At 33.4% G+C, this 25,001-nt stretch overlaps 1 protein-coding gene across 2 annotated transcripts in view; it reads left to right on the forward strand.

Moving 5' to 3' along the window:
• LOC112048392 (mitogen-activated protein kinase kinase kinase 11) overlaps positions 1-25,001 on the forward strand; it is a 71,202-nt gene that overhangs the window by 37,143 nt on the left and 9,058 nt on the right. The window contains exons 2-10 of one of the 2 annotated variants that reach the window (XM_024085907.2): positions 1,188-1,327; positions 2,084-2,276; positions 4,758-4,933; positions 7,918-8,107; positions 8,625-8,795; positions 9,490-9,654; positions 23,767-23,877; positions 24,464-24,599; positions 24,710-24,833. In XM_024085907.2, coding sequence (XP_023941675.1) covers positions 1,188-1,327; positions 2,084-2,276; positions 4,758-4,933; positions 7,918-8,107; positions 8,625-8,795; positions 9,490-9,654; positions 23,767-23,877; positions 24,464-24,599; positions 24,710-24,833 — 1,406 coding nt within the window. The remainder of the gene's footprint in view (positions 1-1,187; positions 1,328-2,083; positions 2,277-4,757; positions 4,934-7,917; positions 8,108-8,624; positions 8,796-9,489; positions 9,655-23,766; positions 23,878-24,463; positions 24,600-24,709; positions 24,834-25,001) is intronic. The other variant, XM_052886074.1, reaches the window with a different exon arrangement.

Consider the following 25,001-nt stretch of genomic DNA (forward strand, 5'->3'; position numbering starts at 1 on the left):
GGGGTAGGATAGGCGTGAGATAGGGGTACGGGTGGGATAGGGGTAGGAAAGGGATAGGGTACGGGAAGGGTAGGGGTAGGATGTGGGTAGGGTGTAGGTAAGGTAGGGGTAGGGTAGGAGTAGGCTTGGGGTAGGGTAGGGGTATGGTGGGGGTAGGGTAGGGTAGGGGTAGGGTAGATGTAGGGGTTGGGTAGGGTTGGGGTAGTGGTAGGGTAGGGGTAGGGTAGGCTAGGGGTAGTAGTAAAGTTGACATCGAAATTTACGCGGACGAAGTCGCGGGCGTCCGCTAGTATTAATATATTTATATTTATTATATAGTTTTTACACTTCCTGAGCTCACAACTCGACATTGTAGACAATATTTAGGTATTATGTGTTTAAAAAACTTTCGTTGATTACTATGCGACTAAAATAATAAAAATTAAGTCAAGACTAATCTAGTATAGTAGTATATTTTTTGTTTTTATTAACGCTTCGGTCTTTTAGTTTGGCCCCAACTTGTAGAAAAACCGATTGACCCAAATGTCACAAATCGATTACCAATGAAAGTTTCAGTTGTAAGAAAATAGCTGACTGCTCGCTAAAGGTCGCAGCTATTCCTAGAATGTTACAGAAATGAGAACTTCTGAATACCTACTTCACTTTCCTCGTTTCGTCGAACTAGATTGAAAAGAATGATTTATTTTATAGTCTAGAGATGTGAATTAAAAACGAGATTCACCCAACTGTTGTAATTTTTATCCATTATGGGTGAAAATTATTTTATGTCAAGTACTGAAGATAAAAAACGTTACCTAAAATTTGTGTCAATTATACATATATGTGTAATATTTCTAACTTTATTATTTTAGTCGAGTAGGAATAATTTTTGGATTTACCGTCCAAAAATCGATTGTACTCGACTAAAATACAAAAGTAGTCCGAACTAGGCCTAACTAGCTTTAACTTCAAATAATGTAATACCTTCTTGTATACTGATATTACGGAGAGATAAAGTGAGGTTGTAGAAGGTAACCTCTGGTTCTACTGAACCGCTATTGAAAACTCTTAAATCAATAAAAAGCTACGTTATTTGAGACTGTCATATGCTATATTTTATTTTCGTATCGCCTTCGGAAGAAAAACTGCGCGTGTCTGCAAGTTTAAATATATTTTTGTATTTTAAACTCTTGTTCCTTTCGTTCCAGTTCTACTGAGCGAGGCAATCCTCTCGGACGACACGCTCGAAGACAAGACGCTGAAGATCACGGATTTCGGGCTGGCGCGCGAGGTGTACAAGACCACGAGGATGTCTGCGGCAGGGACCTACGCTTGGATGCCGCCTGAGGTGACAACTTATAATGCCTTATAATACCGCGACCCCTCTTAGGCTTCGTGTAGATGACACCGCAGCCGTAGCCGCACCGCAAGATTATGAAGACTACCGACGTCGCACCTCCGGCGTCGCAGCTGTAGCTGTCCCATCTGCACTGGATCGACAGTGCCGTTGAGTTGGTGTTCATTTACAAGAGCTGTTGCTGATCGTGTAAATGAACCCTTACACGGGATGTGTTTTTCATCTGTCTACACAAAATTGCGGTGCGGCACCGGTGCGACTGCTGCAATCTACACGAAGACGCTAAATAACAGCTCTATGTCGTCGTTGAAGTCGTTCTTCACGATCTTGATGATGACATCACAATCCACAATGTTATACCTCGATTTCATAGTAAATCTCAGCACAGTACCTCCAGCGGAGTAAACGAGGTTCCCCGATCTCGGTCAAGATCTCGAATCTCGAATCTCAAGATCTCGGAGACCGTTTTCCTAAATTTCGTGGGTTGCATTAACAGTCATGGTGACATTAGGAATGATACACTTATTCCACGGACCCCACCTTTGGGTGAGGTCCTCTAGTCGACTAGGACAATAGTCGTTCCACACTCGCTTCTTCATCTAGCCCTCCCCTCTGACAAAAAGCCTCAACGACGCTGCTGTGGTCTCATTAAACATCAACAACATAAAAATACATGTTTTTACAGACAAAGTTTTCAAGTACATACGGTATTGTCAACTCTATAATATACCATCTGTACAATTCCAGGTGATCAAGAACTCGACATTCTCGCACGCGTCCGACGTATGGTCGTACGGTGTGCTGCTATGGGAGCTGCTGACAGGCGAGACGCCGTACAAGGGCATCAACGCCATGGCCGTGGCGTACGGGGTCGCTGTCAACAAGCTCACGCTGCCCATACCTAGCACATGTCCCGAGTCCTGGAGGGTGTTGATGGAAGGTGAGGGATTAATTTGAGATATATAGGCTACGGCCGAACCGCGACCTCCAGAACTCGTCCGCGGATGCGAGCACGGTAGCGATCAAGCCTAAATCGAGCGCCGAACCAGAAATGAACTTTCTTTCGTTGCTTTGGGGTCGGGGTCGCAATTCCAGCACCTACCTGGCGACACCGCACTAAAAAGCGCAGTGTTGGTAGACCCACCACCAGGTGGACTGACGACATCAAGCGAGTCGCAAGGATTCGCTGGATGCAGGCGGCTCAGTATCGTGATGTTTGGAAGTCCTTACAAAAGGCCTTTGTCCTGCAGTGGACGTCCATCGGCTGATATGATGTTGCTTTTGGCCGAAAGAGAGAGCGATATTGAGTGATTTGGCTGCTATTGGTTGATTTTTCTACACAAGGTAACTGATAAATATTGCAATTGGAAATCCCACATTGAACAATTATGCGCCAAGTTGGATAGATTTGTATTTGTTCTTAGAAGATTATATCAAACCAACAGTTACAAAACAGCTTTGTTGGCATATAATGGATATGTTTCTTCACTGCTAAGGTATGGAATCATCTTATGGGGAAACTCCGTACTTATAAACACTGTGTTCGTTAAGCAAAAGGCTTGTTTGAGGGCCTTATGTGGCTTGCACACGCTTGACTCATGTAGACCTTTGTTTAAAAGGTTCAATGTTCTCCCTCTGCCTTGTTTGTATATATTAGAAATATTATTACTAGTTAAAAGATATCCTAAATATTTTAAAAGTTACAATGAGTTAAGTGATGTCAGGCGAAGAAGAAAAGATAAGCTAATAATGCCACCAAAAAGGCTTGACATGTTCGCTAAGAGTGTACATTGTAGTGCAATTTCAATATATAACAAACTACCAGATATCTATAAGATTGACAATGTAAATAGTTTCAAGAGTAAGGTTTCTAAAATGCTTATGGATAAATGTTTCTATAACTTAAATGAGTATTTAAATTACAAATTTTAATGATATTCTTTTTTTTTTTTTGACGTATGATAAATATTTTGACATAATTTTAATTGACATAATTTTAATTGACATTTTAACATTTCACTGGTAATAATTACTTGACTTTGCACTAAATTTAACAAGGTTTAATAATTTTGACAGTATATATTATGACTATTATTTTATTTTATCTGTCACAGTAGTTTTGAGTTACATTTGTCATAATCATTGAATCTTAAAATGTTAAATTGTATAAGCTATTACATATGTTTTCTTTTTTTATTTTTTTGCTTTTAAATTAGGATTATACATAGTCTATTTAAATTTTTCATACACCAAATTATTATGGTAGAGAGTATCAGGGTCTTATTATATTTAAGTAATCTTTGTAAACCTGCTGTCTGATGAATAAATAAATTATTATTATTATTATTATTATTATTATTAAGGTGGCCTACTTACTGATCGTCACCATGGATGCGCCAGGACGCTACGGTTTGGCTGCACAGAATTATCAGTTCGTCAGAGAACTCTTCAAAATCTTCGACCTGAAATTTTTTATTTAATAAGCCAATCACATAAATAAAAATTGTACCCCTTTTTAAAGTCGGTGTTATGCGGTAAGTATACTTCACGTAAGAAATATTACGATTCAAGGTCAAGGTTATACTCATAAGTCGGTCTTAACTCTTTTAAGTTTGTACTTACGCAACGCTGAAGACTAAGTGGGCTATCGCGTATTATCGTACTTTTATTTTACCATAAAAATGTTGTAATATTTGCCACCTGCCACCAGGAATTTGGATCCATCTGTTCATGTTTCGTCAATTCAGATATATTGAATTGAATGCCTTTATTGTCAAAAGGAAACTGTGTCTATACAGACTTCTTGGCTATAGGCCAAGATATAAACTGTATCCCTTTTAAGTTGCAGTGATACCGTCTTAGACTGCATTATCATATACCAAATACAATACAGCCAAGTATAAATTATCGTTTAGCATTTATGAATACAATAACTCTCTCTTTCGTTGCGATAAGAGAAAGCCTAAATATTGAACCAATCAATTCGTTGCATTGGGACGAAGGAGAGAGCGAAACTTGCACTAGTTTCGCTCTTTTAATCTCTCTCTCATAATATACCATAAATAAGGCTAAGATATAGCATAAATATGTATATCTCGCTCTTTCGTATCAAGAAGAGATTGCATAATTAATATCGATTTCTTCGTTATTTATATACAGCGAGCCTGAATTATAATATAGTCTAGGTCTAACAAACAACATTAAAATAGCTTTCTCTTTCGTTGCGATAAAAGACACCATAATCATATCGCTCTCTCTTTCGTCCCATCGCCACGAAAGAGAGCAATATTTAGACAAAAATGATCGTACTATCTCTTTGGGCATTTTAGACCTACACATGAGATATAGTAAGTAGTTTGGTATTACTTACCAATGTCGTCTTACTTACCACACTTAAAATAGCAATGATTTATTCTTGCAGCATGCTGGCGCTCCAATCCCCGGGAGAGGCCCATGTTCCCGGAGATCCTGGAACAGTTGGAGAGGATCCGCCAGTCGGAGTTCACGCGGGCCCCGCACGAGTCCTTCCACACCATGCAGGACGGCTGGCGGTTGGAGATCGAGGAGGTTCTCCGGGATCTGCGGAGGAAGGAGCAGGTAGGAGTGGATCCTCTTCACCTTGTGTCATCATAATCATTGTAATTTGTCGCTACACTAAGAGCGTTACACCACCATCTGATAAGTGTCAGAAAAAAAAAATATATTTAGACAATACACACATCACTATCTCGCCCCAAAGTAAGCGTAGCCTGTGTTATAGGTGCTAAGATAACTGATTTCATCTTTTAAATAATCATAGTGGGTAGTGACCCTGCTCTCTGCATCCATGACCGTGGGTTTGATTCCCACAACCAGAAAATATTTGCGTGATGAACATGAGTGTTTTCCAGTGTCTGTGTGTATTTGTATTTATACATTATATAAGCATTTATATGTAGTTTATAAATATATCATAAGATTAAATCCGTTATCTTAGTACCCTTAATATATAATTAACTTGATAGGTGGGTAATGACCACAGTTACAGTGCGTAATCAGGGTGTCAATAATGTATAAATAAGGAAAACCCAGCACACTCACTGAAATCAAGACGCCACTTGGAAGTCAGGGATTGAGTCTGTCCTTTTTGTATTAATAGGTGTCCATGTCGAATGTACTGTTATAATGGGAAATTTGGTCAGTAACAAAATTAGTTTGAAGCCCTAATAAAGAGTAAAGAATTCTGACAAAAGAAACAAAAATGCTTGCTTAAAATAAATATATGACAGTCACATCGTGAACGGTGGCATCCATATATTGTGGATGTTCAGGCAACTCGTACGAAACGATTTGCATCCACATTTCTAATTCGTACAGCAAAAACTTGGAATGCCCATCCGGCGTTTGTGTTTCCTAACACTTATAATTCGAACACCTTTAAAGCAAGAGTGAATAGGCATCTTCTAGGTAAGCGCGCTCCAACTTATATTATTAATGCTTACCATTAGGCTTAATTGTAGTCAAGCGCTGGTTTCATTGCATAAAAAAAAAAAACTTAACTTATGGATGTTTCCAAATTTTGGGCGCATGCTTAACTCGGTAAAAAACAAGATTGGTTTTTTACTTTTGTCATATCTGAAGTGAAACTGCAGTTTATTTTTCTATGATTTTTGTCTAGGAAGGCACCAAATTCAGTGATATTGTGGATTGTAATCCAATAATTTTTGCTTTCACGGGGCCTATGCAGTTCGGGGGCCCCTTATCATTGATATGGCGGTAACTACGCCCCTGGATAATAAGATAACTCAGATTTTTTTTGGGCTTCTATGTAAATAACACCATGGTATTAAGTGTATAATATAATATCTCATGCTTGCTTGTTCCTCGTACTGATTGCACGAATGCTCACTTCGTTAAATGTTACATTACACCCTGTAACATTGGTCAGTACCTATCATATCAAATACTATGACACATTTTTAATAATGCTAAGCGTTGATATTTATCATAATTTAGAGACTCGAAACTTCTTTTTTATAAGTATTATAAAATATAGTTAATTACATACATTATATATTCATACATTCTAAAAGCATTTAGCGAAAGTTTAAACACTAGATTTTTCATGTTAATAAATACTAACAATATTTTTTTAATTTATTAACAAACATTAATTATCATTTATATTTTCAAAAAGCTTCAACAGCAAGTACTTTTTATAGTAACTTTATTTTATTTAGTAAACATGTCATTGATAACTGACCATCATGGAATCCATTGTGAATGTTTTATAATCAAAACATTGTTATTAATATGGGCCTGTATTTTCTTTGTAACGCTACATAGGAATGCAAAACTATAGAGGAGGTTAGTGTTTCATGTTGTCTCCTTGGGTTCAGTTATGTTTCCTTTCGCTATACATGTTAGAGGAAGAACCCATCATCGCCAGAACTATGTTATAAATTAAGAGCAAGCCTTTAAATCAAATCAAATCAATTCAAAAATCATTTATTTCAAGTAGGCTCAGTGTACAAGCACTTTTACACATCATTTGACTATTTGTAAAGATTCTACCACCGGTTCGGAAGGCAGGTTCTGCTGAGAAGAAACCGGCAAGAAACTCAACAGTTGTTCTTTTAAAAAAATCATACAGTATTATACTTAAATCATTACTTTAACACACGTTATTGTATTATTGATTAATTCGTTTGTGTGTCAAGTAAAGAAGAAACAGATTGGGGAAATCAATGTAAATCCTGGCTTATTTAGCACTATTAAAAAAATATTTTTTTTTTCTAAAGTAATTTGCTTAAAACTGGTAATTCCGATACAAAATTTCTCTTTTTGGGTTTTTGAACTTTTCGTGCATATAAAGAAATTGGTAATTGGTTGAGTTTTAACAGTTTAAATAGCTTTAGGTAGACTAATGAAATATTCGAGTTTAAACAAGTCAGCTTGCAAAAAAGCGTCACTGGCTGAGAAACTAAAGGCACGACCACAAGATTTTTGATTCATATTTTTGCCTTAATATTGTAACATAATGCTGGCGATAATGGGATCTTGGTCCATGTTATCTGTACATGCTTTGTTATATTTTATTCTTTAATGGTATTTTGAATTATGTCCTTTGTCATTATTGTAAAACTATTGTTTATAAACTAACTTGAACTACTATGCATATAAAATGCCATCTTAAATTGGCAGAGAGTTAAGAACTCCAGTCTTAAAATAACAATTTAGAGATGATTTTTAAAGTTTTTAAAAAATCACTACTTTTAGACACCTTTACACAATATGATTACTTCAATCTATACCAATAAATGTATAAATAATATTTACAAATAAAACAACATTACTAAATACAGTAGCACTTTATTGTAACAACAAGGTTTTTATAACTCGACAAAATGAGTTTCGAATTGGATTTTATCTCTCTCTGTCCAACACGATACTATAGACAGAGAGAGACAGACAAATTCTAAGCTCCTCACTGTCAAGTTATAAAATCGTTATAGGCTTTTTTGAAACACAGTCCCCTATAAGCAATCTTCACTTGTCCAGTATAACTTGAAAGCAGCGCCTCTCTGAACCATGTGTTCCAGGAGTTGAGGTGTCGCGAAGAAGAACTGACGCGCGCTCAGCTGCAGCAGCGGCTGGTGGAGCAGAACCTGGCGCAGAAGGAGAGGGAGTTGGAGATGAGGGAGATTGATCTCGCCGCGCGGGAGCTGCACATACTGATCTTCGCGAGCAACATGTCGCATAGCCAGCCGCCGCAGCCCAACAAACGGAAGGGTTAGTACTGACTCTACTGATCCCATTTGCCATTGCAACAACACACTATAACAACACTATTGGGTCAGTCAAATAAGCTAAACAATGAAATAAACTGAACTGTTGTTTAAACCCAACTGGTGTATGTATTCGTCAAACGCATTCGGGAAACTTCGCGATATCTTTTCATCCGAAAATCCTCAGCGCCTGAAGATGATGGCCTATGGTTCCGAGACTGTCGCTAATTATGGGCCTCGTTTAAACCCAACTGAACCATATGTCCCAGGTATATGTATTCGTCAAACGCATCTTTTCATCCGAAAATCCTCAGCGCCTGAAGACTAATGTCTTCGAACAGTCCGTGTGGCCAAAGATGACCTATGGTTCCGAGACTTTGTCGCTATCTATGGGCCTCATAACAAGGCCTCAGAGTCACACAGCGGGGGATAGAACGAGCTATGCTATAACTGTAATTCCCGTAAAACTTCTATTAAGACTGTAACTGTTGTCATTGCATATATATTTTTTTGTCTTACAGGCAAATTCAGTAAGATAAAGTTGCTCAAGAAGGACACGATCTCATCCCCGCTGGACTTCCGGCACACCCTCACGGTCCGGCCTTCGGAGGACGAGTCCAGCGTCAAACAGCTGGTCGCCGTCGCTACAGACACGCCGCCCGGCTCGCCCGCCATCATGAGAGCTATCGCTCGTGAGTACTGAACACTTATTCACGATGTCTATACTATATTAGCTTAGGTCGATAGTTTCACCTCTATCCATACATTGATAGCTTTGGTTATCTCTTCTAGCCATACTTTGTAACCTTAGGTCGATAGTTTCACCTCCATCCATAATTTGTTAGCTTTGGTTATCACCTCTATTCATACTTTGTTAGCTTTAGTTATCACCTCTATTCATACTTTGTTAGATTAGGTCGATAGTTTCATCTCTATCCATACTTTGTTAGCTTTGTTATCACCTCTATCCACACTTTGTTAGCTTAGATCGACTGTTTAACCAATGTCCAATATCCATATTTTGTTAGCTTAGGTATACATTTCCACCGGTGTATATTTATTTTACTTAAGTCGATAGCTCTACTTCAATACATACTGTTCTGCTTATGTCGTTAATTCCAACTCTATACATACTGTGTCTCCATAGGTAGAAAGTTCTACCTCCATCTATACTTTTCTGCTTCGGTCGACAGTTTGCTTACAATTTGCCTTCATAGGTCGACATTTCCACCTCTATCCATCTCTTATCTGTTTTAACTTAACATAGTTTATTTAAAACATTTATTAATTGAGGCTAGTTTAAAGGGTTGTCGTATTTGATACTAAATAAAATAGTGTACATTTTTGTATTTTCAAAATAAAAATAAATGACGGTGTTTTTCGCAGTGCCGGCGGACGGCGTAAAGGGGAAGACATGGGGCCCGTCGACAGGGCACCAGCGTGCGCGCGCGCACCTCCCCCTACCCGCGCTGCGGCCGCGCGCGCACCGCCCCTCCACCTCCGCGCCGCACCTGCCGCCGCACGCGCCGCGCGCCGAGCCGCCGCACGCAGGTACACAAGCATACACCTGACGTGCACGTGTCGCAAACATTTGGCACGCTCCCACGTACATGACGTTCAGGCGTCGCAAACATTTCTGACATTTACACACACACGTTGCATACATTTCTTACATTCACATACCCTACATAAACGATTTGTAGGCGTTTGGATTTTCATCCTCCTAAAAAGTTAGCCCGCTTCCATTTTAGGTTACATCATCATTTACCATCAGGTGAGATTGTAGTCAAAAGCCAATTTGTAAAGAATAAACAACAAATCACACAGTGATTTATTTTGGTATTCTCCAACTACGAATCCTAGCAAGAAAGTTGATCAGACCTAACAAAAATTCACATTGTACTACCCTACACTGCAATCTATGCAAGTAAATATCATAAGTGTTGACCGCAATCACAGCAATGCTGCTTGGTGGCATAAATAATGAACATTAATGTAGAACCTACTACCCGATAATAATAATTGCTAAAAAATCATTATTATTTTCAAGTCTCAATAGCTCAACGGTAAGAGCGGTTGGACTCATCACCGAGGGGTGGTGGTTCGATCCCCGCCCCGTTGGTCTATTGTCGTACCCACTCCTAGCACAGTCTTTCCTGACTAGTTGGAGGGGAATGGGAATATTGGTCATATTTGAAAAAATATGGCAAATATTCTTTTTTAAAAAAAAAAAAAAAAAAAAAAAAAAAAAAAAAAAAAAAAAAAAAAAAAAAAAAAAAAAAAAAAAAAAATTGATGCAGTTAATTAAAAAAAGTTATTCTACCACGTCAGTTCCTGCAACTAATCAGTATCGTTGTTGCAATTTAATGGATGTGGTTATTACTGAAATTACTTTCATATTTCATATTTTTTTACATAATTATACTACACACTCAACACACTTTAATTGTAATTTTAACTTTTTATCCCCGCAATTTCCAGAATTTTTTTTAGGTGTAGGCTTTTTTGATTATTTCTATTTTACTCTTTTTTGATGTGTTTTTAAAATATACAAGTTGATGTAATTTTACGTTGTAATAGAAGTTTTTGTACCTAGATATGTTCTATTATATGACTATATTAAATTTTATATGTGACTACATTAAATTTTAAGGTATATGACCTTAACATTTGAATATGATCTAGAGCCTTGTAAAGTATTTATAATGTTCATTTATAATCAACTTGTATATTGAAGATAATTTGTCCTCAAATCTGACAGCAAGATCACACTAATTGTAATTAATAATGAAAGAAATACCAAAAAAATATATTAAATTTATTATTATCTGAAAACTTTTATTAAACAAGTTTATCTCCAGGTTTTTACATTCATTAAAATTTTTAAGAATTATTTAAAACTGGCCATTCAGGTAAAATAATCAGAAATATAAATGAATTCATACAAATGCACAGATTAGGTTGTCAAACTACTACTGTGTCATAAACAGTTGGAATTCTTTAATGATCTTGCTAGCTGATTTCTGAATCTGATTGCACATTGTCAACAACGATTACGTCTTTGATTTGAAATATCGCGAATTTCTTATTAAAATATCGTTAACAAAAAGAAAGTTACGAATATTTTCCTGAAATACATTTAATGTTTATAAATAATTTTGTATTGTAGAAATCATACGAATTTTAAAAAAAGTTTTTTTTTTTTAATTTATAACTCGTTTCAATGAGTTTGATTGCAATGTGCTATCAGCATAAAATAATCCAAAATGGCGCCACAGGGCACATAATAGGCGCGATCGAGGAACCGAAGCGAAAACCGCGAAAGTCCAAATCGCAAGTGCGAACCACGAAGAAGGCCGACATGGCGAAAAAACGGTCCGGGAGCCACGACGACCTCCTACAGGACGACGAACCGCGCAAGAACCGATTCCTGCTTTGCCCCACTTTCACTTCCACCGCCGATTTACCCCACCACTACGACACGGTCTTCGACACACCCCCCTGTCGCAAGGGTAGTGGGGAGGTCAAAAGGAACTTTCTGAAAAGCATAAGGTCCAACAGTTTGGCCGGCCTGCTGGCGGTGGCTGGGAATCTATCCTCTGAAACGACTGAGTTGCTTAGGGACGACTAGGTCTTGAAATTTAAAAAAAAGTCATAAAAGTTAGTTTTCGTAATATTGGGTTGTTTTGTATTTCTTTGAAAGGTCATGCTGATATTGAATGAGGGACTAATATAAAAAAAAAAACATTACAAAAAGTACTGAGTAAAGTTGGTTATAAAACTTTACATTCAAAACAGGTGTACCTTTTGATACACTTTTCTACGATCGTCCTCCTAAATTCTACGTAAATAACTACTTGAAAAAAAATAGATATATTTCGTTTGGATTGTCACAAATAATAATTGGATCGTCTACTATTAAGTTAAAATGAAAGTAAAAATAATGTTAATGAAGGTATTGATAGTGAAAATACAAAACAACCCTCATGTAATCACTCCAAATTGACCGGACAGACAGACAAACTATATCTCAAACACTGGATAGATATTACTAAGCAAATGTACAAATTGTGTTGCCATATCAAAGACATATCATTTTACTAACATTCCTCGTAAAAATGCATTTGATTTGTTTAATAATTGTCGTATTTTTGTAAAAGCATTGAATACTTTCACACGCCTTATGTGGGAAACTTCATTACGTCACAGTTCTGACTGCGTCACAAATTGAAGCTAATTTAGATAAAAGGCAAATCTAAATCGAAACTTAATTTTTCAAAAAGGTTTTAATGAAAATATATCGTTAATCTCGACTTCATTAACTTGTTTAAATGTTGTTAAATTAGGTTTCTTTAAATTTTGCTTTTATAATTAGCGTCATTATGTGTAAAGTAATAAATGACTTGGATTCATAAATCTTGGTATGACAAATTTAGGGTATAGGTAACATAATATTTTATTATTTTTGTGGTACATTATCATTTTATAATCCTTTATTTATTACATAATTTTTGTCACACAATCGTTTTTTGTTGAAAAAAATATTTCCAATAGTGTCATTTCGAGAATTCTAACATTAATGTCAAAGTCATGGGAGGTATTGTGACATAATGGGGGATAACCTGATAAACGATTTTTCTCTGACTACTCGTCCCTAAGCATTATATTTATATAATGTTTATTATTCTCACTCGAAGTTCCAAGGATTTGATATTAGTTAGTAAGATTTAGTATTAAGAGAAAAAAAAAGAAATAAAAAAGACTTATTTTTCATAAGTAAACTTAGTGTTAGTATGACTAGAAATTTTTAAATATTACAATAGATAATTCGAATCTTCCTAACTATCAAACGTAAATGAATTGATGTTAAATTTATTATGATTATGCTTATAATCCCTTTTCTCCCGGTTTGTAACGCATTTATCTCATTAGGTTTAGTTTAGAACCGAATTTCCATTAAACGGACAAAACAAAGACAAAACGATTTTTGTTGCATAATATAGGCATGAGTCAAGGCAAAGCAGTTAGCACAAAAATGTGCAGCAAAATATTGAATAAAAGTTCAAAAAAATTATATAAAAACTTCTTTAGCTTAAACTCAATTTAAAATATTTGACAATGAATTCCTTACATTTATCAAAGAATTAACTTTAATTTGTTAAAGATTCCTTTTTTAGTCAAACAGGCTTAAAATCCAATTTGTGAACTCAAAATGCAGGATTTCTACACTTTTTTTTTCATTTTTGTTTTAGTTTGAAATTTCAAAAAGTGTTTTGTATTTGTTTTATCCTGTTTTGGAATCCTGGTTTAGATTAAGTGTACTGTATTGTTGATTACTGTATTGTACTGTATTGTTACTTTAGATTGATAGTATTTTGTGTTCATGTCGTCGCCATTATTTTTGATTTATTTAATCAAAATGATAAAAATATACCGTTATTTGAAGTGTTACAAATGTTTGGCAAGAATGGTTGGTATTTTAGAAATATTTTAATAGTTGGTATATAATTGTAGGTTAAAAAAGGAACTCTTTTTGAAAAAAAGACTTTGTCAAATGTAACATTTAGGCGGACTGAAATGAACCTTTGCATCTTGCCAATTCAAAAGTTACAAGTTGCTTTTTAAAAGGTTACAACAACGCGAAAAATGGAGAAAAATACTAAAAAAAATGATCGTTTTTAACCTTTTTAATAGAACTGTAACTTGTACTTCCAAATCAAACTTTCAATGTTTTTATTTTATTTTCTTGCTGCACTAAAGGGACCTCTCAAGACAATCTGCCCTACCCTTGTAAGTACATTTTATGCCTTATCAAATTTATATTTTGTTGTAACATTACCTAATGTGACGTAAATTGTTTATACTTTATTTGAGGCAATTGAAATGTTTTTGATAAATTTTGTTCAACCACAAACATAGTGGTTTCCAGAATACGGGATTTTTGGGTAACTTTTTCGTATTGGATCTCAATTAAAGAAAGCCTATATTACATTGCTCTAAAAACATCCTTTTAGACAGAATCATCGAAATCATCATAAAGAATATCGAAAATGAAAAAAATTAATATTTTTAATCGTTTTTGAATTATCATTCTGAAATTAAAAAAATAAATGATTTATGTCACATCCAAATACATTCGTTTAGAATTTAGATAAAGGTCCCAAATTTAAAAAGAATCTTAAAATTGTTTTTTTTTTTTAATTTTACTCCGCACACCTGTGTCACAAACAGTGCTTTGTTTTTTTTTTACTTTAAATTAATTGGCTGTTTTAAAATGTAGACAAATCAATTTAAATTTAAGTTTAGCTAAGGAATATTAATGAATGTAGTGTGTGTGATACGTATACGAATTTGTTTTTTTATATACGAGTGTGTTTTATGTAGAGAATCGGATATTTTGTTTTTTTTGGTTTATCTACGAATTTTTTATTTTATCTGTATTTTTTATTAGTTTGACAGTTTTTATTATTTTTTATTTGTAAATTGTAAGCATTTGTTTGCTTCCGGCCTGATTTTTCATATATTTTAGTTTAAGAATACGTTGCTATGCATGCTTTTCAGTTCATAGTTACGCTAAAATACGTTATATTAAGTCGAATTATTATTATTATTATATATGTATTTGTCGTACTTACTTATTCGTTAGTTATGTATTGATAATTTTTTTTGCTTCGTCTCTTCTTATTTTCCGACACGCTTTCAAATGTTTACAATGGTATAATAATAATAAAAAAATTTGGAAGTCGATATGATAGCCGTTTTTACTCATATAATAGACAAACAAAAGAAAAAAGTAACATGAAAAGATTTTTTTTTTTGAAAATTAATTTTAAGGGAAATAAATTCTGTGCTTTACTACTTTTCTTAGTCTTTGTATCAGAAAACAACCTGCTTATATAAATATTGTTCATGAAAGATAGTCATATAGGCTTCCAATACTAGTTTTTAACTGTAGGTAAAAACAATGTTTAATATAATAGTACAAGAGATACTTCACCTGTAACAATCGATAACAGATCCTCTGGTGGTGGAATTGACAGGCCGAGGCTCCGTACCAGCCCCTATTACCAAACTTTGTCAAAATATAATACAAGAACCCTATCCTTCCCCAAATCTAATCATTTAGAGATATTTCTAGGACGGGTAGCAGTATCTAAAATACCCTTTCAGCTTCCCATTAGGCTAACTAAGTCGGTGTTTTCAAATTTAAAACATTACCTGATACTTCAAAAATCTTGAATGTGTAGCGCATATTTCTAACCATTTTAAGTTCAATCAATCCGTAAAATGGTTTACAGAGGCCTAAATAATACTCCCAAGAAAGGATGACACTCTTTAGATTTATTAGAATTTATCTTTTTGACTCGATTATTTATTGATCTCGAATTTTGTCACGTTTAAATTTGTCACAAACTTATATTTAGTCAGTCAGATACTGAATATTAAGGGTCATATAAAAATCAACACAATATCTATAAGATTCGATTTGATAGACTTGTTGACATCAATGTAAAATAAAACAAATACTGCTTGACCTAAAGATCAAAACGCATTTCAACATGTTTATAGTTTAGCTAGCCTTCTTTCATTAGATTCAGTTTGATTTAATGAAGTTACATTATTATTTAAAGTTTTTGTCAACACACACAAAGTGATAACTAAAAAAAAGTTTGGCGATAGGGTTGCTGAATAAAATTGAATTTTTAATTGTTAAAATGATTAGACGAAAGGAAACTCTCTGGTGATCTGGTTCCCTATAGATTTTATTATTAGTACTTTTTTATATATCAAATAAACCTTTTCCATAAAATCTACGCTGGTGTTATTCTTTTAACATGGGTCTACTAATCACAGAGCTACTAACTTTACCCCTAACATTTAATAGCCAGAGCGCTGGTGGTCATTTCGCCATAAGAATAAGATGACGTAGACTAATTAATATTAATATTATAACTCACAAATATAATCAACGAATACAGAAAGTAAAGAGTAAACCAATTACTTCACAACAATAATTACTAGATAAATACTTTAGTATTTTGAGAAATATTTTCTCCTAGGAATCAAAAAATAAGTAAATGTTCAAACATAATTTTAAATAAAGATACTAAAATGTAAGTAATTTTGTGATTAATACAATCAAACGATGTCGTAAGCAGAGATCTATTTGGGAGTCATATAAGGCTTCATGAATTAGTGTTTAATAATCTCATTGAACTAAGTTTGTGAGCTTCTTGAGTATATTAATAAAAAAAATACATTGAAGTATCCTCTGTACTGGCCATAGACAATGACCAGGAATACAGATTCAAAATAACCATAAATCGGTGACGGGTGTCAAAAAGTAAAAGACAATAAAATGAACAGCTTGTGCTTGTCTCACTCCGGCTATCTAATAGGGGAAAGCGAAAATCTAAGGAATTGTTCAAAAATAACTACTACATACTACGAGTACATTGATATAGAAAACTCAAGATAAACAGTTTCAAAAGTTAAACCAAAACGTTATTATTTATTAAAAAAAAAAACACATGAGCTTGAAATTGCTATTTTAAGGGACTGCATAACTTTTGGTTTTTATATCAATGAAAAATTAACAAAAATAATAATACAGAGTTCGAACAAATTTTTAAGTGACATGACAAAGTTTATTTTTTGCACATGTAAGTATTACGAACTTGATTAATTTATATTCTTTTGCTTTTTATGTTGCTTATATATTAGAATGAACTGTTTGGCATGCGTAGTTACATTTCACACTTTGCATGGATATAATGTTCACCTGTAGGCCATTACATAGATAACTGTAGACAAGATTTTTTTTTTGTATTTTTGTTCATTGTAACCTTTTTAACATATTTTTAAGAAAATAAAATTATTTGAAAAAATACTGTTTCTTGTTTTTACACTTTGGATGTTATGATGCAATCAATTGACAATGTAATTGTAATATTTTTTTTTTATGTATATTGTAACATGTTTGTTTGTTTTTAATCGATTTAATTTTGCAGGATTGAAACTGACATATTATTATCGTGTATCTCATAATAAAATCGTTACCTTAGATTTATAATTCACAAAAAGTGTAGAGCTGGATGGTGGATCTATAAGCCTTGCAGTGGAATTTAGATTAATGATGATGATAAATAATTAAAAAGTGTGGGTCACTTTTCTTTTGGTTTGATGAATGTCAAGCAATAGGGGGGAAAACATTACATGTTTCTAATTTTTTTTACAAAATTCTTCTAATTGTAACACAAACACACTACAAAAAAAATAGCTTTTATTTGCTTTACGATTTTCAACTCTATGTTTGTGGTCACAGAACTCATTATTTTACACTCTGTTCATCGTAGCACGCACTCCGCTCTAGTCATATATAAGTTTCCAATAATGTAAACAAATACAGCTTAACAAAGTTTGAAATTTTTAACGCATTTCCTTATAATGGAAGATGTTATCTATACTATATTATAAAGAGGTAAAGATTGTAGTAGGGGGTATCTTCTGGATCTAAAGAACCGATTTTAAAAATAGGCAATTCTTGAGTGTCATAGGCTATATTAATAATAATAATAATAATAATAATAATTTATTTATTCATGAGAAAGTACAGAAGGTTTACAGAACTTGCTATAGACATACATACTTTCTACCTTGACAGGTGTATGAATATTAAAAAATAATATTATACTAACTAATAATTCCAAAATTCCAATAATTAAATATTCAATCGGTGAACATGGTATAAATAAATAAAAAAAAAAAAAAAATACAAGTACAATTAGCATAATTTGACGAAGCATTCTTAACATCAAATATAAATAATTAATATACTATCAGAATCCATTAAAATTAAACAATGTCAATATAAATGCTATGTCAGGTGTAATGCAACATTAAATCAATCAATGTCATATAATTAAAAAAATGAAGTCAAAAATTAAAAATTAATGTCAGAAATTAAAATTAAAATTGTCAATAATTTATAAGAAAATCATAACTGATTATATTTATTGTTGCATTCAGAATTTGTCATTTAAAAAGTCTTTTACACAGTAATAATTTTTATATAATAATAATTTCAATAAATATTTTTTAAAAGACAAAAATGACATGTCGTAACTGTGCGGTGGCAACTTATTATAAATACGTATAGCTGAGCAATACACATTATCCCTATACAAGGCCAAGTGTTGGTAGGGTACACATAATTTATTTTTGAGCCTTGATTCTGGGTTTAATTCTGATTTAAACTTGAAATATTCGGGATTCTTTTTTATTAAAATGCAGATTTCAAATATGTACAAACATGGAAGTGGTAGAATTTTTAGCTTCTTAAACAAAGGCTTGCAGCTATCCGTCCAATCAGCATTACATATAGCCCTAATGCAACGTTTCTGTGCCTTAAATGCTAGATGCGCTTCAGTTGAATTACCCCAAAGTATCAATCCATATCTTAATAAGGAAGAGGCGTAACCATGATATGCTAGAATTGCTGCATCCACAGATACAACTTGCCTTATGCGTCTTAAGGCATATACATATTTGTCAATTTTTAGAATAAGTTGTTGAATATGAGCCTTCCAATTACAAAACTTATCTAATGTAATACCTAGAAATTTATTTTCATCCACTTCCTGAATGCACGTATCATTTAGTTTTATATCAATCTTTTGTAGTTGAGATTTATAAGTTTGAAATCGCATTATATTCGTTTTGCCCATGTTAACATTTAAATTATTATTTTTAAGATATTCCACCACACCTGTTATTGCACCTTTTAATTCACTTTCAATATTTTGATGTTGTTTACATTTAATTAACAGGGTGGTGTCGTCTGCGAAAAGGATACATTCATGATTTGTTGTATTAGGCAAATCATTAATGTAAAGGAGAAAAAGTAAGGGTCCAAGAACACTGCCCTGTGGTACTCCAAATCTATTTTCTCGATAACACGATCGAAATATTATTTTAGTAGTCCCGACAATGTTACAAATTTCAACACATTGTTTCCTATCCCTTAAATACGATTCGAACCAATCATGTGCTGGTCCTCTTATGCCATAATGTTCCAGTTTCTTGAGAAGAGTATTATGTTCAACAAAGTCAAACGCTTTGCTCATATCAAGGTATACTGCTATAGGAGCTACACCTTCATTAAGGCTTTCTGTCACACTTTTGATTAATGAAAAGCACGCTAATGTAGTAGACTTATTTTTCCTAAATCCAAACTGTTCAGTTTTCAAAATATCACAAGTCGACAAAAAGCTGTATAATTTATTGTACATGACCCTTTCTATAACTTTGGATATTATTGGTATCAAAGTGACAGGTCTGTAATTATTTATATCCATTTTGTCCCCTTTTTTGAAGAGCGGTTTAACTATAGAGTACTTCAGGCGTGAAGGATAATGCCCTTGAACAATACTCAAATTTATAATGTGGCTTAGAGGAGGAGCTAATACAGAAGCTGTCTCTTTCAAAACTCCAGTGTTAATATTATCGTAACCAGTAGATGCTGTATTCTTTAATGCTTTTATTATTTTGTATATGTCGAAGTAGCTTACAGGGCTTAAAAATATACTATTAGGATTAAAAGGAATGTCAATCTTAAAATTATGTTTGTCCGATTTTTTATTAGTGTTATTTACTACATTAATGTAAGAATTATTAAATTTTTCACAAATTATTTTGGGGTCTGTATAAATTTCATTATCATGTCTAATTTTTAATAAGTTATTATTTACATTAGTCTTATAATTAAAGTTGTTCTTTATTATCTGCCAAGCTGACCTACAAATGTTATTGGACTGTTGTAATTTGTTGTGATTGTTTATACGTCGCGCAGTCCCTATACATCTCTTAAGTATTGAAGAATATTTACGGTATTTCATCTTATAATTTTTTTTCATTGCTTTAGATTTCGAAAGATGATATCTTAAATATAAACTTCTTTTACGAATACAACATCTTTTGATATTTTTAGTCATCCATGTTTGCTCTATAACTTTATTTGAGACTTTAACTGTTATTATTGGAAAGCATAAGTTATAAAACAAAATAACCAGCTCATGAAATTTATTGAATGCTTTTTCTGCATCTGATTCCTCATAAATTTCATTGAAACTCAAGGACGACATCACTTTTAAGAATTTTTGTATATTGTCTTTTCCAAGATCTCTCTTTTTTTCATACCAAAATTGCTTGTTAGATTTATAAATTTCACCTTTAACCCGTATTGATGTAGTGATAGTTTGAGCATTTTCATGATCGGATAAACCTAAGCAAAATTGTTTTGATTCTACTGATGGTAAATTACTGACTATCAAATCAATGCATGCCTGTTTTCTCGTAGGTGTAGTGATGTGATTGAATAAATTATAGTTTGCTAACACTGACGATAATTCCCTCGAGTATTTAGTTTGTTTTAACATATCTATGTTCCAATCTCCACATAAAATCATTTGTTTTTTACTACCTCTATTTGTTTTTTTAAGAAGTGTATCTAATTCCTTTAAGAAAACATCAGCCAATGCTGTAGGTATCCTATATATGCATATAATTATCAGGTTAAAATCTATCAATTCAATTGCACATGCTTCAAATTCATATAGCTTGGAGTTTGCTATAGTGATTGGTACGAAGTCAATATTATTTTTTATGAGGATACAAGAGCCTCCTCTCTTCGATATACGTGAAAAGCTATTAGCTAATTTATAATTGGTAATTCTAATATTAGACTCTGATCCTTTTTTTAAAAAAGTTTCTGAAAAACAAAGCACATCAACATCGCCTATTTGTTTTCTAATATCTGATAATGTCACCTCAATATAATCACGTTTTGATAATAAACCAGCTATATTTTGATGGAAAACTGTAAGTTTCATTTCACACTCATTGTGGACGAAAAAACTGTGATGAGTTTACAGTATTATCTGATTTTTCTTGTTGTTTATTTTTAATTTTTGAGAATAAGAAAGGTATGGTACCTTTTTTTAAGTTTTTAGTATTTTTTACTGGGCTTATTTTATTTGTATTTTCATCATTAGTTTTTTTACTTTTAATATTAAAATAGAACGGTATTGTACCTTTTTTATTAATCAATAGTGAACTACAATTTTTGTTATGTGAATTATTGGTTTTATGGTAACTTTTGTGCACTTGTGTCAAAGGTTTATCAATAAAATTAGTTTTATACTGTAGATACTCAATTTCCATATTAATTTTAGAGCTTAAACATTCTAAGTAGTTAGTTTTTGCATAATTGTTATATGTAGACGTAGGTGTATTGTAATCAGAAACACTAATAAACTTGCAATTTTTAAATTGTTTTGTTATAAGCTGTATATGATGGTTAAGGAGCCTCTCGTTGAGGTATGGATTACTAATCACCCCTACTACAAAAACTTTATATTTTCCTAGTTTAGTTAATGCATTATATAATTCTGTTATAACTAAATATGGATTAGTGTCGTTGGACCCTACACCAAGAATTACAACATCATTCTCCAATAAACCATTTGTTAAATTATTACAATTATTTAAGGAATATTTACATTGCGCATTTGGTTTAATAAATGATGAAATAGAACACATATTTTCATCCCTAGTGACGTGTCTAGTTTTTCGCAGTGTGGTTGAAAAGTCTTTTAGTAGCTGATCTCCAATAATCATTATTTTATGACAGTTTTTGGTATTCTCGATATTGTCACTCTTTTCGTTAATTATTGTGGCTAAATCTGGCACAAACTCAGTATTATCATCAATTATACTAGTAAAAAGCCTTTTTTTTTGTAATTTTGCCGCATATTTCTCCGTCATGATTGGTGACAAATGCACCCTAAAATCTATATTTCTTTTACGAGGCGTTGAAAACCATTTATATGAATTTTCTACTGGGGGCTTTAATCTCAAATCTGTAGGCTGTACGTTAATATTGCTATTTATTAATACCTTCAAAGTGTTGTTTTCAATTTTCAAGTGACTAATATCATCCTTTATTTTATTGTACTCCAAAGATAATTTTTCCAATTGATACTTAAGACTATTTAAATCTTCCCTACAAGAGCATTTCAGAGCTGAGTCACCTAAAACTGTTGATTCACATAAACTATCTTGTGGAGATGTTGATGCAAATGATAACTCCGACTCTGTGTCATACTGTTTCCGATATCTTCGCACCGTTATATTCTCCATTTTTTAACAACAAAAAATAAAAAACAAGTACAAATAAAAGAGTGCCAATTCCAATAAAAAAAGAGCAATTCAGATTAATAATGGCTTCCAATAATATTTCTCGTCATTAGATTTTCATATTAAATATAAGACAAACACTTAAAATTAACTTTTTACAAAGAGTTACATAATTAACATGAGAGAAAAGAAAAAAAAAATAAAAAATTGTAACAATATTTTGAAAATTAATATGAGATAATAGAAACGAAAATATTTATATGTTGTAAAAAAAAAAAAAAAATCAATAACTAGTAACTTCATACAAATGAAAACCTTATAAAACTAAATTGATAATACCATAATACAAGAATAAAATCACTTAAATATAATAATAAAGAATAATAAATAAATTAAAAAAAAAAAAAAATACTTGTCATTAGATTTTCATATTAGACATAAAACAAACACTTAAAATTAGCTTTTTACAAAGAGTTACATAATTAGCATGAGAGAAAAAAAAAAAAATTATAACACTATTTTGAAAATTAATATGAGACTTAAAGTCACTTAAATATAACAAAAAAAGGACTAAATAAATAAAAAAAATAAAAAAAAAAGAAAAATAAAAAATGTCTTTTGGTTAAGCAAGAATCGAACTCCGGTTCAATAGGTTTTATACTCCAGTCTCCAACCGTCCAGTTGAGTCGATATGATGAAGTCGAAAAGTGTTAACATACGTGTGCGCCGCCAATTGTCAGCATGTCGTATCGATAAACTATAGCTCCATCTACTGGTATTTAGTGAAACTATTAAGTCAAACGACAGGTTCCTGTTAGTAAATCAGCGTCAGTGTCTCCTGTGATTTGTTTACATAAATTAGTGTTCGGCCAGTAGGTGGTGTTACGCGTAACTCGATCGATAACGTTATGTGAGCGTATTGCACCAATTCGTCACTGTTTTCAAAATTTAACGGTGGTATTGAACTCAAAATGTTGTATTTAAACTCTATTCCACAGTTTTCGATATAAACACAGTTTATTTATGCACACCTCAAAGAATTATTATTTTATCCTTGTACGCAAGGAGACGCATGGAACCAGAACTACGCGGTTGAAACCGCGTTCGTCGACCAAAATTCCACGACCCCTTAAAGAAAAATCCCTATTGTAGCTTCTCTAGGATTTTGGAGTAAATTGTATTTCGTCAATATGCAGTCAGCTCCCGTTTCTACGTCTTTTGGACTGTTGCATAAGGGCTAGTAAAGACAAGGCTGCATAATGTAAATCAACATAGTTTCAAATTCTTTCTGCAATTATCACAGTTCGCCAAGATTTTTATTTTATTAAAGTTAGTTGTGTATTCTTTTATTATTTTCTTTATATCTCTCACCTATTTGTAATTGTGTTTGTTTACACGATTAGAGGCTTATATGTGACCCGTTGTACAGCTATGGTCCACTAACTGTTGTGTTTCTCATTCACTTAGGTTGTTTTCTTCCTTACACAGACTTCAGTCCGGACGACTGGGGGCCAGAGTTCCCCCTGAGTTCGTCCTCGAGGTACACGATACCTATGCCCACACTTTACAGTACTGAAGGTGAGTATATATTATATACATGTATACTATCTGTATATCTATACTAACTCGCCGGTCTAGTCACTAGAACGTGATATCACGATCTGGGGTTGAGACTACAATAAAATATTGAGTTTTTTGCCCAGTGTCCACATTTACTCAGTCAAATCAGGTGAACGCAGGAATTCTGCCAGAGTGGATAGCCTGAGATCGATCTTGGAAGCAAGAATCCACGTCCAGTTAGTGAAATGAGCAAGCAAGCTTGATATTTGGTAGGGATTGTGAAGCCGGTCTTGAACATTATTTAATCGTCATCAGCACATGTGAGCGATGGATATCTACTGCTGGACTATTAGACCTTTGGTAGCGACTTCCTAGAACAATGGTCATGAGTCACCAGTGCGGCTCCTTGCAACAAATTTAATGTAGTAAATTTAGTGGGTCGACCAGCATTGCTCTTTCCACTTCAGAGTCTATATTATATCCCTAGCCATAGCCTTAAGATCCCAAGTCCATCGGCTCTTCGAACTGCAGAATATATATTTAATATAATAAGTGTTGCTGTTTTTGGTTGGTTTGGATAAGTAAATGTATAAATATATTCCAGGTTATAAGTACAAGAAGCCTAGTATAATAGAATTGGTGCTATACAATATGGCCGCTCTGCTGGGCGGTGTGGCGGCGGGGTATGACGTCAGAGTATCCAATGTCAGCCCGCTGCATCCTACGCTACAACCTCACAGGTGAGGCAAAAATAACGATCTACGTACATACATACTAACTACGTACAATGTACATACATACTAACATTCTCGGATAAGTAAAGTGATGTCTAAAATCGAAATTTTTTCAGGCCAGAGCTAGAAACAGAAGTGATACCGCCATCCATATACGAGGGATACGGATTTGCGCACAACACCTACCACGGACCCACGAGACATTTGCGGGCGCCTCTCAACGCCATCACCGGCTCCCCTGTGAGTACTTTCCTATTAAACCTCGAAGTTATTTAATGTCTCTAAATTTTGGCACAATTAGACAATGTACACCTAAATATCTTTTTGACTTTAACACTGACGGATTACATACAATAATCGCCAGTTTTTACCTGACGCTCCCAATAAATGAAAATAAAATCAGTCTAG

Source organism: Bicyclus anynana, chromosome 16, assembly GCF_947172395.1.
Source record: "Bicyclus anynana chromosome 16, ilBicAnyn1.1, whole genome shotgun sequence".
In the NCBI taxonomy this organism is placed as follows: Eukaryota; Metazoa; Arthropoda; class Insecta; order Lepidoptera; family Nymphalidae; genus Bicyclus; species Bicyclus anynana.